This window comes from Euprymna scolopes, chromosome 21 (genome assembly GCF_053919585.1).
Source record: "Euprymna scolopes isolate OS-2025 chromosome 21, ASM5391958v1, whole genome shotgun sequence".
Taxonomy (NCBI): domain Eukaryota; kingdom Metazoa; phylum Mollusca; class Cephalopoda; order Sepiida; family Sepiolidae; genus Euprymna; species Euprymna scolopes.
In genome coordinates this window covers 85,573,949-85,590,445 of record NC_136502.1, presented here as the reverse complement: position 1 = coordinate 85,590,445, position 16,497 = coordinate 85,573,949, and the positions used below count along the sequence as shown (strand labels likewise).

The 16,497-nt window shown below is 34.1% G+C and overlaps 1 protein-coding gene across 4 annotated transcripts in view; it reads right to left on the bottom strand.

Moving 5' to 3' along the window:
- LOC145242532 (protocadherin beta-16-like) overlaps positions 1-16,497 on the bottom strand; it is a 370,951-nt gene that overhangs the window by 68,239 nt on the left and 286,215 nt on the right. For all 4 annotated transcript variants that reach the window (XM_080105609.1, XM_080105610.1, XM_080105607.1 and 1 more), the window contains exon 2: positions 12,149-14,642. In XM_080105609.1, the coding sequence (XP_079961735.1) occupies positions 12,149-14,575 (2,427 nt within the window). In that variant the 5' untranslated portion in view covers positions 14,576-14,642. The remainder of the gene's footprint in view (positions 1-12,148; positions 14,643-16,497) is intronic.

Sequence of the window (16,497 nt, the reverse complement as noted above, 5' to 3'; positions counted from 1 at the left end):
TGCAACTTGGTGAAAATCTTTCTCCAGTTCTTCGATTGCACCATTCGGGAGCATCAGGAGCATCACTAACAAGTCAAAATCTTGATTCATCTGACCAGAAAACATTCCTGAACCAGTCTGTATCTTTCTTGCCATGATACGAGAAAAATCTCTTTCTATCATTGATGTACTTCTTAAATAAAAATGGCTTCTTTGCACACCTTTTAGAAGAAAATCCCATTTCTTTCATTCGCCTAGATATTGTATATCTAGAAAGAGAATTTCCAGCCCCTGTTTTGAATTTTTTGTTATCGTCAACATCAGTTTTCTTTCAATCTTTCAAAACAGTTAATTTAAGCATGTGGTCGTCCTTCAAAGTGAATGCTCTAGGGCGACCAGATCCAGATTTCCCTTTTACGAAGCATTCGACTTCGAACCTTCGACCAGAAAGAGATGTTTTCAATTTTTCTTTTCTTAAAATATCAAAAATCTGCTTGTAAGTCATTTTCGACTATCTTAATCCTGCAATTCGGTTTTTTATATCCTCACCAAGATGCTGTCCTACTATATTTAGGATTAATTTTTTTTATTTTTTTTTTATTATTATTATTATTATAATAATAATAATAATAATAATAATAATAAGAATAATAATAATAATAATAATAATAATAATAATAATAATAATAAGAATAATAATAATAATAATCTGCAAAATAGAAATTTTCAGTTAAAATTAACAAAAATTAATGGAAAAATATTGAAAAATCGATTTCTTCCTTCTTTCACTCTTGGCCCATTTTTTTTTTTTTTTTGCTCATGAGTGCATGTATATATATATTATGTATATATATGTATATATATATATGTGTGTATATGCATGTATATATATGTGCATATATATGTATGCACACCTATGTGTATATATGTATATATATATATGTATGTATATATACTTGTTACAAGAGCCAGACCAAGGGTGTATATATATATATATATATATATATATATATATATATATATATATATATATATATATATATATATGTGCGTGTGTGTGTGTGTGTATAAGCGTAGAATATTTTCTGAAACAAAACATGTAATAATCAATATGTGTGTGTGTGTGTGTGTGTGGTGTGTGTGTGTGTATAAGCGTAGAATATTTTCTGAAACAAAACATGTAATAATCAATATGTGTGAGTGTGTGTGTGTGTGTGTGTGTGTGTGTGTGTAGACATGCATTTTTTTTTTTTAAATATAGCACTGCAGAGTTACCATATATAATCATGCATAAAACATGCTGTAATTTGACACATATATATCATTATGTGTTATATAACAATAAACAATGTGAATAAAAAGGCCACATCATCAAGTTTATGTAATACAAACCAAAAAATATAAATAAAAATGTTATAAGGTGTCCTATTTGCATCAATTTTATATAGCAAAGGAAAGTTAAACCCATCGTCCACTTTACACGTCCCTTATTAGTTATGTATATATACTAGAAGGTCACCCGATGTTGTCCAGTCGTAAAATACGCTTAAATATTATATTTTGATTCATGCAGATTTCGCATTTATTGTTTATAGAGCCAATTTCCTATTGATTATCACATTGCATCCATTAATATAGTTGTGATTACAAAAGTTTGAAAAAAATTACTTAAGTGTAATCAGTTAGAATTGAAACCAAAACATAGAGGTTGCCAGCTTTATCCGTAACCATTTCTATTATGTCCATACGAATAGAAAACATGATGAAATAACATCTTAAAGGGTATAAAAGTGTATTTGCACAGCACATTCTTAAAAATAACACATTTAGTCGACTTGCCAAGGTTATTGTTTTTTGTTTTCAATTTTGACCCCTTAGTAATACTTTTTACTGACTAAAACCAAATCGAATGTTTTCCACAGGTCTTAAATCACCTATATATCAAGTTTCAAATCACCTATATATCAAGTTTCAAATCACCTATATATCAAGTTTCAAATCACCTATATATCAAGGTTCAAATCACCTATATATCAAGGTTCAAATTACCTATATATCAAGTTTCAAATCACCTATATATCAAGTTTCAAATCACCTATATATCAAGTTTCAAATCACCTATATATCAAGTTTCAAATCACCTATATATCAAGTTTCAAATCACCTATATATCAAATTTCAAATCCATAGACCAAAAATTGTTGGTTGCTTGGTTGGTTGTTTTTGTTTTACGGCATATCAACCTTTTTCAGGTTATTTAATGCCGAATCTAGTTATTTTGAGGAACGATTTTTAATGAAGTATATTTTTTTTACGTCAGATTCTATTTAACCCATAGTTGGGACCCTAACAGGTACTACTACTCCGGTCAGAGTGGACCTGGGAGCAATGGCAATTAAAGGGTGGCTCCACGCTCTCCAAAGCCCGCAAGGTGGGGCCTTACCATCGGATATAGTTTTAGGTCATATCCAGGACCAGACCAAAAATTGACACAGAAGTTTGGCATAGATCTTCCATACACACACAGACAAGATCACTTTTATAATGTGTGTATATATATATATATATATATATAAAAGTGAACGTGTCTGTCTGTCTGTCTGTGTACATTTTCCTTCGCAATAACTCAATTTTTAATCTACAGACTCAAAATTTGATATACAGGGTACTGAGATTTGGGAAAATCTATGTGATCGGTTTTCGGCCAGAAATTTGGCCGTTAAGGGGTCAAAGTTCAACGATTTGACCTTTAAGAACTCTACCAAACTTCTCCGACAATTTGGGGTCTAAACACTTGAAATTTTAGATATAGATTTCTTGGATCTAACTTAATAACTCGATTTGAACCCAAAACAATAAATTTTAAGGGGTCATGATAGGGGTCAAAGTTAAAAAAAAATTGACTGCTTTTTTTTTGTTTGTTTTGCTCAACATGCACCTCCAAATACTCTGGCAACGCCGGGCACCCATGCTAGTATATCTATAAAAGTGAATGTGTCTGTCTGTCTGTCTGTCTGTCTGTCTGTGTGTATTTCCCTACGCAATAACTTTGTCAATTTTTAGTCTACAGACTCGAAATTTTATATACAGGGTACTGAGATTTAGGAAAATCTTTGTGATCCGTTTTCGGCCGGAAATTTGGCTGTTAAGGGGGTCAAAGTTCAACGATTTGACCTTTTAGAACTCTACCAAACTCCTCCGACAATTTTAGGTCTAAACACTTGAAATTTTAGATATAGGTTCCTTGGACATGGATTTAACTTAATAACTTGATTTGAGCCCAAAACAATAAATGTTAAGGGGTCATAATAGGGGTCAAAGTTTAAAAATTTGACAGCTTTTTTTTTTTTTTTGCTCGACATACACTTCCAAACACCCGGGCAACGTCGGGCACCCATGCTAGCATATATATATATAAGAGAAGAGAAATTAAAACTTTAGAATTTTTACGCCGTGCCCAAGCGTATTATAAACACCCCAACCTCCCCATGTTAAGAATGGCTTTCGGAATAACCCCCCCCCCACTTTGAAAGCCGCTCTTAACATGGGGTGGTTGGGGGTGTTTATACTAAGCTGAGGCAGATCATAAAAAAATACCATAAATTTATTATTCGACAGAGTATCCTGCTGCTTTCTTCTGTTGAATAATAAATTTAATTGTAAATTTCAACTGACAGTTTTAATTTCTTTTCTCTCATAATAAGCTCTACTCTCTATTGTGTTTGTATTGAGCTTTTTTATTTGGTTGGGATTAATATATCTACATGTAAATAGTGGTATTTTTATTAGATTGAAGTTTAATATTACTTATATTAGGTAAACACCGCATTCAATTTGTCTTATTTATTTCTTATATACATTTGTGTGAGCTTGAACCTTTTCATCCTAAATGCTACACAATTATGCACAATGTTGAAACTATGCATAAATAGAACTGAGATGCAATGTTTACCTGATATAAGCAATGGCAAACTTCAATCTAACAAAAATACCAGTATTTACATACAGATATTTTAATCCCAATCGAATAAAAAAGCTCAATACACAAACAATAGAGAGTAAAGCTTATCATAAGAGAAAAGAAATTTAAATTTATTGCTTGACTGAATACGCCAAAAAACAATTTACAAAGTCCTTATTCCACGGAGTTTCAAAGAATGCTATTCTTGCTATTCTTCTCACCAGAGGACAGAAAGAAATCAGCAAATTGTATTTAAAATTTGCTGGTTACAGCATTAAATGAAACTGCAATTTATGACTATAATAAATTGCGGTTTCATTTAATAATGCCGTAACCAGCAAATTCTAGCGAACAATAAATTTGATTGTAAATTTCAACTTACAGTTTTAATTTATTTTCTCTTTATTATATATATATATATATATATATATATATATATATATATAAATTATCGAACAAAACACAAAATCTTCAAATTTTCTATAGATGTTACACTTAATCTTAACACTGAAACTCATAGCCCCTATCATAAACCTAATCTTACGCTTTTATAACCAAAATCAAAATAAATCTTCTAACCACCCCAACTCAATTATAAAATCTATAGTACCATCAGTCTCTAGAAGAATTTCTGCTCTTTCTGCTGATAAAAAAATTTTTTAATCAAAATGCTACTTTCTTCAATAATGCCTTATGGAACTCAGGACACAAGGAAAAGATTAAATACAACAATTATGCTCCTCCTGAAAGCCGCCTTAGATCTGTAATCACACACAATATGACTTGTAAGAAACCAGTTCAAATAACAAGATCTGCCGCTATCAATAACAATGAACCAGTCTACATATATAATCAAAACCAAAATACTAATCGCAATACCTCTAACCCACCTAGTCGCATCAGGAGAAAGAAAAATATTTGGTTTAATCCTCCATTTAGCCTAAATGTCAAAACTAATATACCTAAGGAATTCTTCAGCATTGTACAAAACTCTTTCAAATACCCACACAGATATAGTTCTATTTTCAATAAAAATTCAATCAGGATTTCTTATTCAACAATGCCTACTTAAGCACAAAGAATATTAACATCTAATAACAAAAAAATTAAATCAGCTCCAAAAATCCCTTTCCCAATTAAACCCAAAACTAACTGTAATTGTAATAACAAACATCTTTGCTCATTCAATAATGATTGTATCCATAAAGATGTTATATATTCTTGCACAGTTGCTGAGCTCCCACGCAATCCTCCCATAACAGACACTAATATTTCGTCTTCAAGCTATCCTTCTTCCCATCCTCCATCTGATATAGTTACTAATCCAATACACCACTCGAGCAGCCCCTCCATCTACAATCATACAACTAGCAATTATAATAATAATAATAATAATAATAATAATAATAATAATGAGAATAATAATATTTCTCCTAACAGCCATCCTAACACTAACAACACTCATTATCCCCTCCAAAATAGTCCTCATACAATCATTGTCCCACAATTTATAGAACACTATGAACAAAATTAAAACCATTTAACTAATACAAATCCGCAAATTAATATTAATACCAGACCTCGAGCTTTTAATAGAGTACATACATATATCGGCGCTACTTCAACATTAATTAAGAAAAGAATATCAAACCACATTTCTTCTTTTAACAACCATAATTCTAATAATAACCAAGGAACTTCTCTAACCACTTTAATTAAAAAACTTAACTTTAATAATACCCCTTCTCAATCAAATGGACCATCATAAAAAAGTTAAGTCTTTGCTTGGCTGGTTTTTTATCTGCAATTTCTGTTTTAGTCTTTAAATATTCCTATCTATCTAATATATCAATCTACCCACACTTTCATATCTTGTATGTATATTTACTTATATTTTACTATATGCATTTACTTACTTACTTTCTTGCTTTTTCCTGAAGTTGCAGATACCGGCCATCCTCCCCCCTTAAATAATTTTTATTTTTTATTTTATATTTTATTCTTTATTTATTTATTTTTTATTTATTATTCATTTTCTATTTATTTATTAATTAATTTATTTATTTTCCATTTAGTGTCTTTTAACAACTCTTGCTGACATTTTCTTAAGTAATAACCTGTGCATTTCTGTTGACCTATATTATTTTGCCCTATATATTTTTTTTGCGCCTTTTAACATTTCCTTTCTGGGTCATTTTGACATTTGTTTTTCTATTTTATATTTAATTCTATCACCATTTTTTCCCTCTTCTTCTTCCCTGATCTTTCTTATTTATATTTATGTCTCGGCAGTAGTGTGAAAAGCATATCTTATTTTTCTTTTATTAATATTATTGAAATTTTCCCCCTTTTCCCTTGTACATATTAGTGAATTATTCCATGGATTTCGGCCTTTGGATTATTTTGGACCATCTTCCAATTACGCGATTTCCTTGGATTTTATTTGTGCAAATGGAAATTCAATTAACTTTCTTGAAGTTATATTTTTGGATTTTACCGTCATTGGATTATTTATCTTTCACCTGACTATCCATTCACGTGTAATCACCTTTTTCTTCACCATATTCCCTCTGCTTCACTTTTTTCTTATCAAGTAAGATTTTTGACTTACTTCTTGTTTCATCAAATACTTTTGTATGCAAAATCCGATCCCGCATTTTGCTAATTCCTACCCTCTGATGAGAAGGAAAGTATTTCTTCGAAACTCTGCGGATTAAGGACTATCCACTTATCAAGTGTCTTCTTTTCAGATTAAATATGTTTTTAACTCTTTTTCAAAGTGTTTTTTAACATGTTTTATTAACTGTTTGCTCATATATATATATATATATATATATATATATATATATATATATATATATTACTCTCCTGATTTTATATATTTAATAAACTATATCATTATAAAACTCAAATGACCTTGTAACGAGTGATGTAACCCACTTTCCGTTATTATTTCGAAATTATTATTCAACATGGGAAGAATGAGGGTGTTTTGCAACTATTATTTATTACAACTATACTGTCGCTATTTTCTTACAACTAAACAACTTTAACCCGTTGACAAACATAAGAACAATTGTAGTAAAGCTACTACTACTACTACTACTACTACTACTACTACTACTACTACTACTACTCTCTATCCGTCCCTTTTTCCTTCCTTCCTTCCTTTTATTTTTTGTTTACATTTCTAGATACAAAATAGTTTTGTGAGAACGGTGAATTTGTTGACACATTTACTAATCTGTTTCAATATTAGTTTTATTTTATTTTATTTATTTGGGTTTCATTTTTTTGCTTCAGGTTTTATTAATTATTTTTTTTAGATTTTAAGTTTTTATAACTTGGTTGAAGGATTCCAATATGGGTTTTTCATTCTTATATTTCTTATCAATAGGTTTATGTGCGTTTTTTGCTGCTAAATGAATTTCGTCAGCATTCAATTCGTAGGAAAATCATGTTTAATTTTCGATTTTTGAGCGATTATTCAGAAAAATAGGTAACTTTACACGAATGGGGAGGATTTTATTTTCATGTTTGAGTGATCCGTCCGTGATTTTTCATTTTAATATACTTCCATAGAAATGTTTCTGTTATGTCAAAAAAAAAAAAAAAATTTTCTTTACATCACAAGTATCACGTTCATACATGAATTCCATAGCTAATATAACATACTGGCCCAACGGTTCACGGGTAGTCTAGTATTTGTTAAAACTATAAATGCCTTTATAAATGCCTTTATAAATGCCTTTATAAATGCCTTTCTTTTTAAGGTTTTAGTTTTTAATGTGATTTATTTTTACTCTTATTTATCCTAAATAAGGCATAATGCCACTTCAACATTAAGAGGCTACTATGTTAGACCATGCATCCACAGTAAAGGGGGTGGAATTTTGCTGCTTCTCAGGTTAGTCAAGGATATTTAAGTTGAGGGGGTACAAGTGCTACTAAGTTCATCGGAGCACATTCCATTAAAGTACTTATAAAACAGACACAGGGATGCAAACATTGTGTCGATGGGACAGGAAGGGAGCGACACCAGCCCGTTGAGGAGGTAATTTGTGCTATACAATCTTACTACTTAGCTCATTCCATGCATTTATCTAGTTAATTCATATAAAAACGTTTCTAGTTTCTTTCCCTCCTCTTCATGCTCTCTCTTTCTATGCACGATAGCCCATTAAAGTTTTTTTAAATTTTTTTACTTGGGAGTCATCACTTATCAAGGCCTGTAGGCTACTCGAGGATAAGGATTAATGAATGTAAGGTGATAGTTTAGTAATCGTTAATTGTGTAAATTGGGTAGAATTTGATTATTTATAGGGACGGCTCAACAAGAACTTGTTTACATTGGATATTAAGGCTACTACGTTGAATTCAACTGGGAAGCAGGCCAGCAGAACAGTGTTCCACAAATGGGCAGTTCTAAGAAGCTTTGTTCATAGAATCTGCGTTTAGATTTAAGCACAGATAGTGAGTGGGAGGAAATTGTATATAGCTGTTGTAGCTAGTCGAGTGTTTTTTTGTGGAAGTTTGGCAAGGAGAACAATAGATTGGAGTTCAGTCGAGCACTTGCCATGAAAATAGTGATAGATGAGAAACAGGCTCACAACGTCTCTTCTGTGGGAAAATGGTTGCAGGGAAGAGAAAAGGGTATCATCTACTAGGTTTCAAAGTCAGTTTTGAACTCTATCAAGGCTGGATATGTCACGCTGAGCAGCTCCTGTCCAGATGTGGCAACAATACTCCATTTGAGGGCATACCTGGCTCTTATACAGACAGAGGATTACATCGGCAGTGAGATATTTACTGGAGCAGTAGAGTGATCCAACCATTTTTCCAGCAATCTTGACAACATATTTGATGTATGTGTTCCATTTCAGATCAGGAGTGAAGGTCAGTTCTAAAAGCTTGTCACGACCTGGAGCTTCCCCAACACAAGAGCCATTCATTTCAATTGGGGCATGGTGAGGGTTAGAGTGATTATGATGAAAGGAGAAAAGCTTGGTTTTCGATGCATTAAAATTAACCAGCTACCTTTTTCCCCATTGCAACACATTCTCAAGATCAGAGGAAGGAGAATCAGAAAGATCTTGGTCATTGCTGGCATTTGAAGTGTTGCCATAGATTGTGGTGTCGTCTGCACAAAGTTTGGGCATTTGAAGAAATAAAATTTGTAAGATTTTTTATAGTGAAACCAAATCAAGTTGCATGCAATAGAAGGTTGTATACTCGTATAACATAGCAAGTATGGAGAATTAAGATGTTGATCATTATTTTGTAAAAACATTTACCTGATTTGGAAAAATATAATGAAAACAAAAATGAATTATTTAATGCTGTTTAATTAAATGCAACAATTTTTATTTTTTAAATGGACGACCATGTATATCTATTAAATGAAATGTGCACACTAATATAAGTACTCTCTCTCTCTCTCTCTCTCTCTCTCTCTCTCTCTCTCTCTCTCTCTCTTTATATATATATATATATATATATATATATATATATATATATATATATATATATAAGAGTAGGTAGTAGTTTGCTTGGAGCATTGTTGGTAAAGAAATATATATATATTTTTTTTAAAGCCAAAAACAATGCGGAGGAAGACCGGAAAAGATGAAGTAAAAAAGAAAAACAAACAGATATAGACGAGTATGGTTGAATAGAGGAGTGTCTAACCTTTATTTGACTATCATTCTTCACTTCAATGTATAATTATTTATTACCAAGTTGCTAGTATGTCCGGTGTATGTAAAGTCCGTGGGTGGTGTGGAACTTTGATTAATTTCGAGAGAAAGGAACCTCTCTTTTTCAAAATAGAAGACAAAAGTGAAGAATGATAGTCAAATAAAGGTTAGACACTCCTCTATTCAGCTATACTCGTCTATATCTGTTTGTTTTTCTTTTTTACTTCATCTTTTCCGGTCTTCCTCCGCATTGTTTTTGGCTTAATATATATATATATATATATATATATATATATATATATATATATATATATATATATATATATATATACAATATGTTTATTTATAAAAACATTGTTAGCTACATATGTGCATACATGTTTCAACAGCTTCTTCTTTAAGAGATCACACCTCATCAAGATAAAGGGAAAATTATTTAGCCTGATCACGTGGGATCTCTGATAAGGAAGTATTACTGAAACATGTATGCAAGTATGCAAAGTTTGTATGAATAAACATATTATAAACATGCTCTGTTCACTCATCGAGCACTCTTTGATAAACACAGGAGGTTCAGTGGATTTGCATCTAGGAACTAAAACTATACAACCATTCTTTATTTTATATATATATATATATATATATATATATATATATATATATATATATATATATATATATATATATATATATGAAATGTTTTTTTTATTTTAAATTAATGTTTCAAGCATTTCTAGTAGCAAACTTTTCAAAATGAAGGCAACTAGTAATAAACAGAAGGAGAGAAGGGGCAAGTTCGTTGGGAAGCATTAGCAGACGGCATGTGTATAGAAATGACTTAATAATCGATTATAAACTGAGGGTTCAAGGGACTCGAATGGATGTAGCATATATCTCGAGACATTTTCATTCTTGGATTACTTCCCCTGTTTTCTAGACGGTGGTAGCTGATTTGCCTTCCCCGACGAAACATCTCATAACAGATATTTTAACTGAAGGAATTTATCACATTCTTAGACGAATTATTTAGTATTATTATGCTTATTATTATTATTATTATTAGTAGTAGTAGTAGTAGTAGTAGTAGTTGTAGCAGTAGTAGTATTTGTATTATTAATTTTTTTTATTTATTTTTTTATTACATTTTCATTGCCACTTTGGTGTAGGGGCTACTATCAGGGGCAGCAACTGCTGGAGCACTATGTTGGGATTTGGGCAGCAAGATGTCGGTTCACGTTACACTTGAACTTCTGCATGTCAGTACAGTTAGGGAAGCAGGGACCTGGAATGGAATTCCAGAATCTAGCGGTTCTGGGGAAGAAACTACTGGAGTAGAAAGATCTTTTACATTTAGGGATCTCTACTGTGTGGGGGTGGGATTTAGCTGCCTGCCAGGTTTGTCGAGGCTGTCTATGTCGTGGGGGCACAAGTGTCTGCAGTTCGTCAGGGCATTCACTATTAAAATACTTGTAGAACAGGCAGAGGGATGCAACGTTTCGTCGATGGAATAGAGGCTGAAGCTTAGATGCCAGTTCAGGGCCTATCAGATGGGCGACTCTCTTTTGAACCTTGTCAAGGAGCGAGACACTAGCAGCAGATTCACCAGCCCAAATGTAACAACAATACTCCATACATGGGCGAATGGTGGCCTTATAGAGGTGCAGGATACTTTCGGGTGTCAGTAGTTTTCTAGCACGGTAGAGAGAGCCTATTAGTAGTAGTAGTAGTAGTAGTCGTAGTATTTTTATTAGTATTATGCTCATTATGATTGTTGTTGTTGTTAGTAGTAGTAGTAGTAGTATGATAACTAGTTTTACATAAGAATGACACTTCTGTAAAAAAAATGTTTATTTACTTTCAAGAATGTTTCACATAAAAAGAAGTTAATATATTGCAAGCAATAAATATTACACATTTTTTAAATAAAAGTAAGAATTGTTCACATTAAAATGTTAATAATAATTAATTAAAAAAAATAACATCATAACATTACATATTATGTGTTATGATACATAAAATCTGTTGGAAGATGTTTCGTCGGGGACACCAAAGCATCTATCACCGTCTAGAAAACAGGGAAAGCAATGCAAGAATGAAATGTCTCGAGAAATATACCGGAATGCCGAAATGTCTTGCGTCTCTGCCACTAGCAGAAGATAAAGTGACGTCAACAGCTTAATAAATGGTTCTTTCTTTCCAAATTCACAATATTCTTCTTTTCTTTTCGTGGAGTGCATTGTCACTGGATGTAAAGCTTCACTTGTTGTGAATGCACTCCATGAAATTGATTGGGGATGAAGTGCCTCAGTCAGAGGAGGGGTAGTTTTTTTTTTTTTGGTATGATTTAATTGTCTGTTTATAATTTGTTGGTTTGCATTCAATAAAAAAATATGTATTTTATTTGATCACGACATGCAAGACATTAGACTTTCTCTTGGAAGCACAATTAATATGCAGCACACACATGCAACATACAATGGTGAAATCAACAGATAATAAAGAAAAAACTTACTTGGTATATAATATCCCTGTCTTTCTGACTCTTCATACCTAAACTATTACTTTTGCGGCCTTTATCCAATTGCTCTCCAGGATAAATCCCACGCCTTGATTTTGCGGAATGAACCGATCTCCCCGAATCGAGGAGATCAAATGTCCTATCACCAGGTACATCGGCCCACGAAGTTTCCAGATGTGAGGGGCACATAAGATGCCTCTGTTCACTGACATGCTTCTTGCATGTATTGGCTGCATTGTTTTTACGGTTCCTGCACCGTACTATGCATATTGCGATAACTGCTGTGATCGGTACAGACACTGTCATTGAAACGAGAACGATCGCTATCATCAGGAAAAGGTGCGTCTTTTTGCTGTTCTGTGGGTGCGATGCGCTCATCACCTCAAACGTCTTGTTGCTTACCGTCAAACTAAGTGATAAGTTTGTCGTCCTATTGAGCACTGGGATGCCGTTATCTTTGACAATAAACTCCAGCTGATACAATCCGGCGTCTTTCTGTGAGACGATGTGGGTAAATGAAAGCAAGCCTGTGTAACGATTTAACGAGAACAATTTTTTTTCATTGCCTCGTAGTATTTCGTATCGTAGAAATGCATTCTCTTTACTGTCCCTGTCGGCTGCCTTCAATACTGTTATATTCTTAGAATGACGCGGGTAGTACGTGACATCCATCGAAAAGGGGTTGATACTTGGATAGGTGAAATACGGAGCGTTATCATTTTCATCCTTCACTTCCACAACCACGTTCACTGTATTGTTTAATGGCGGAACACCGTTGTCTTTAACGAGAACCTTGAACTTATATATATCCTGAAATTCATGATCTAATGATACAAGGGTTAAAATTAGTCCACTGTCCGTAATGTGGAATGGTAAAAAGTGTTTGTGATTTGTCACCAGGGAATAAGTCAACTTGCCACCCGATCCGAGATCTGGATCGGTGGCGTTTATGAATCCGACCGGAAATTTTGATTTCTGGTTTTCGCCAATGAAGAACTTGAAGGTTCTTCCGGAGAACTCTGGATGCACGTCATTGACATCCAGCACTTGAATGGAAAACTTACTGTCGCTGTGTAAAGGAGGGGCTCCTTTGTCCTGGCAACTTATAACAATATTGTAGTGATCATCGACTTCCCTATCCAATGGCTTTTTCACAATAAGCTTGTATTTCTTAGTTCCGAAATTCTGTAGCTGGAACTTGTCGTGGTGTAGGTAGCAGCTTATTTCACCATTTTGTCCAGCATCGTCATCAGTAACCTTCATGTAAGCAATAAAACTGGAAACCTCAATGTCTTCTGAGATTTTTACTGTGTTGCCAATCGAGCTGGTCACAAAATTTACGTCAATGATTGGAGGATTGTTTTGCTGGTTTATCAAATTAACTAGAACTAATGCTGTTGAACTTAGGGGTGGGTTACCACCATCCGTGGCTTCGACATACAATTTGTATGTTAACTTTTGCCCCAACATGAACTTCTGTCGCTGAAAGATTTCCCCCGTTACTTCATTTAACTCAAAGAAGGTCCGGACCAAATCCGATGTCTGGGAACTGAAGTGATAAGTTACTTTCCCATTGCTATCTAAATCTGGATCCATCGCGGATAAAATAGTTATCGGCAACACTTTGTCATGTTCACTATTTATAGACACGTTATAGACCTTCTGTGAGAATAGTGGAGTATTATCGTTAACGTCCGTCACAGAGATATAAACATCTAAAACGCTCTTCATTGGAGGAGATCCACCATCTGTCGCAACAATCTGCACCAGATAAGAATCCTTCGTTTCACGATCAAGTTTCTCCTCCAACATAATGCTGAGCTTCGACGTGTCATCGACGCTCTTCGAGACAGACAAACTGAACGGGTCATCTTCATTTTTTTTAAGATGGTATGAAATCTGTGAATTCATCTTGCCAATATCCCTATCGATCGCATTTGGTATCGACACTTTTGTCCCTTTTGCATCATTTTCCTCAAATTGGATGCTGACCTGTTTCTTTGGGAATTCCGGCTGGTGGTCATTCACATCGTTTATGACTACTTTGATCTCTAATATTTTTATGAACGATGCCCTCTTGCGTACGGCAACATCTACCATTTTGAAGCATTCTTCGTTTCGCACGCAGATTGCCTCTGCGTCCAGCGTCTGGGCAGTATAGAGTTTCCCTGTGTCCCTTGTCAAACGGAAAAGCTGGGCCATACTTGTGACTCCATGTTGGATCTGATTAAAACGAATCAGTTTGCGGTCCTGGTGTGAAAGACTGTCAAGCACGTGGGTGTCAGCCGCAACGTCTCCTACGTATGTGCCTGGCTCCTTACCTTCTTCTACGTAGTAGGTGGAGTCAACACCAAAGCTGAGAGGAAGTAAGGAAAGCAGGAAACACACAAGGTGAAGCATTTGGGCCATGAAGGAGACCATTACAATGAAACGCAAGATGTAAAAAATATCAGTTCAGTTTGGTCCCAATTAGAATCTCTTGCAAAATCTGGAATGAAAAAGAAAGACATTCTTATAAAAGATGATAAGAATTGAAGTTAAATACTATTAATAACACATTAATATAAAACTCAATATGTGTTTGCGTGATGTTGAACAAACAACAACCTCCTTTAGTCAACAGAAAGGGCATCGTATTATTTGGATTCATTGAACTACTGTTCTCATCTTGATTGTCATTTTCACAATGTTTCGGTCGATGTAACCTCCAATCTTTTTCAGGTGTATCTTGTCGAACTCGAGAATTTGGACAGGATCCGTAGTGTAGGAAAAATCAATTGTAAAAGTGATATTCTTCTAAAGGTTGAAGGTTCAATTCTTAATGTGGGTGACCGAAAAATACAATTGCGGATTATTTAGGACCTCTATCCAGTCATGACTGACAGAACAAGGGCATGCTACCCTGTGAAATAAATAAAGGGTTCCATTTTAAAATTCATCCAAATTCCTGAGTTTGACAGAAACATTCCTGAGTTTAACAAGTTACACCTGAAGAAGTTACACCTGAAGAAGTTACATCGACTGAAATGTAAAAATGTGATGCAAGATGAGAACAGTAGTACGAAGAATCCAAATAATACGAATGAGCAATCTTCATCGCAAAAATTCAGAAGCGTAGAAAGGGAGTCATCTTCCATCATGATACTACTCATCCTCACACTGCACTCTTGACCAAAGATCTAAGAGAATTTGGTTAGGAAATCTTGCCTAATCCTACATATTCTCCTGACCTTGCACCCTTAGATTATCACTTAAGACATTCTTATAAAAGAGGATAGGAATTTCAGTCAAATACAGTTGGTTACACAATTATAGTAAAACTATGTGTGTGTATGTTTTTGTGTGTGTATGTGTGCATATGTCAGGTTATGTCATGTGCTACTGGTACCATGTAACCCAGTACTACCTGCCTCATGGTCGGGTCACCGGCGACTAAACTGATTCCCCCACCAGACTTGTTTGGTGAGGAGGGCGGCTAGTCTCCCTGAAGGATTAAAAACAAGACCTTCCAAAGGGCGAATGAACCTTTTTCGGGGTCAACGGCCAACTAGCACCGTGTGTATTTGTGTGTGTGTATATGTGTATTCGGGTGGAGAGGGCTCCCGTAAGCCGTGGTGAAGGCAACCTTTCTAGGAGAAGCAAATCTCTGATTTAAAAAAACCATAAAGCGGAAGACCATTACCTGCATTAAGCTGGTCTGCAGTTTAATTTGTTGCTGGCTATCTTGCTCTTGCTTGTTGCTGGATCTCAACATTTTGGACCGAGAAAGAGACTTAGCTGTCGTACAAAGCTAAGACTCTGTAACATCATATTTGTATAGATACTCCCTCAGGCATTCGGGCTCATGGATTTTAAAGGTCTAAGGGAGTGGCACTCGTCTGACAAGACGTTGCAATCATCATGTGTGTATGCCTGTGTGTGTTTGTGTGCATGTTTTTGTGTGTGTATGTTTGTCTGAGTGTGTACGCGTGGGTGTATGTGTGTGTTTGTGTGTGTGTGTAGGTGTGTGCGTGTGTTTGTGTGATGTGTGTGCGTGCATGCGTGCGTGCGTGTAATATTTTTGTGTTCCCTATAAAAAGAAAGGTTAGAGAATCTATCAGATTGGTGCAAAAGTTTTCGGCAGTTTGTAGAAGGGGCATTTTAAACTATTGCAATTTATTTACTAGTCAAAAATGCAGATTAAAAAAAAAAAATAAACACATTTATTTATTTAAATTCTCATTTCAGACACATGCAGGAGTCTTCATAAAAAAATACAGACAATATTTTTTTTTTTTTTTTTTTTTTACGTGGTCAATTGTCACAGCCATAGTGTTCTATACTTATTGAAGATCGAGACTTTT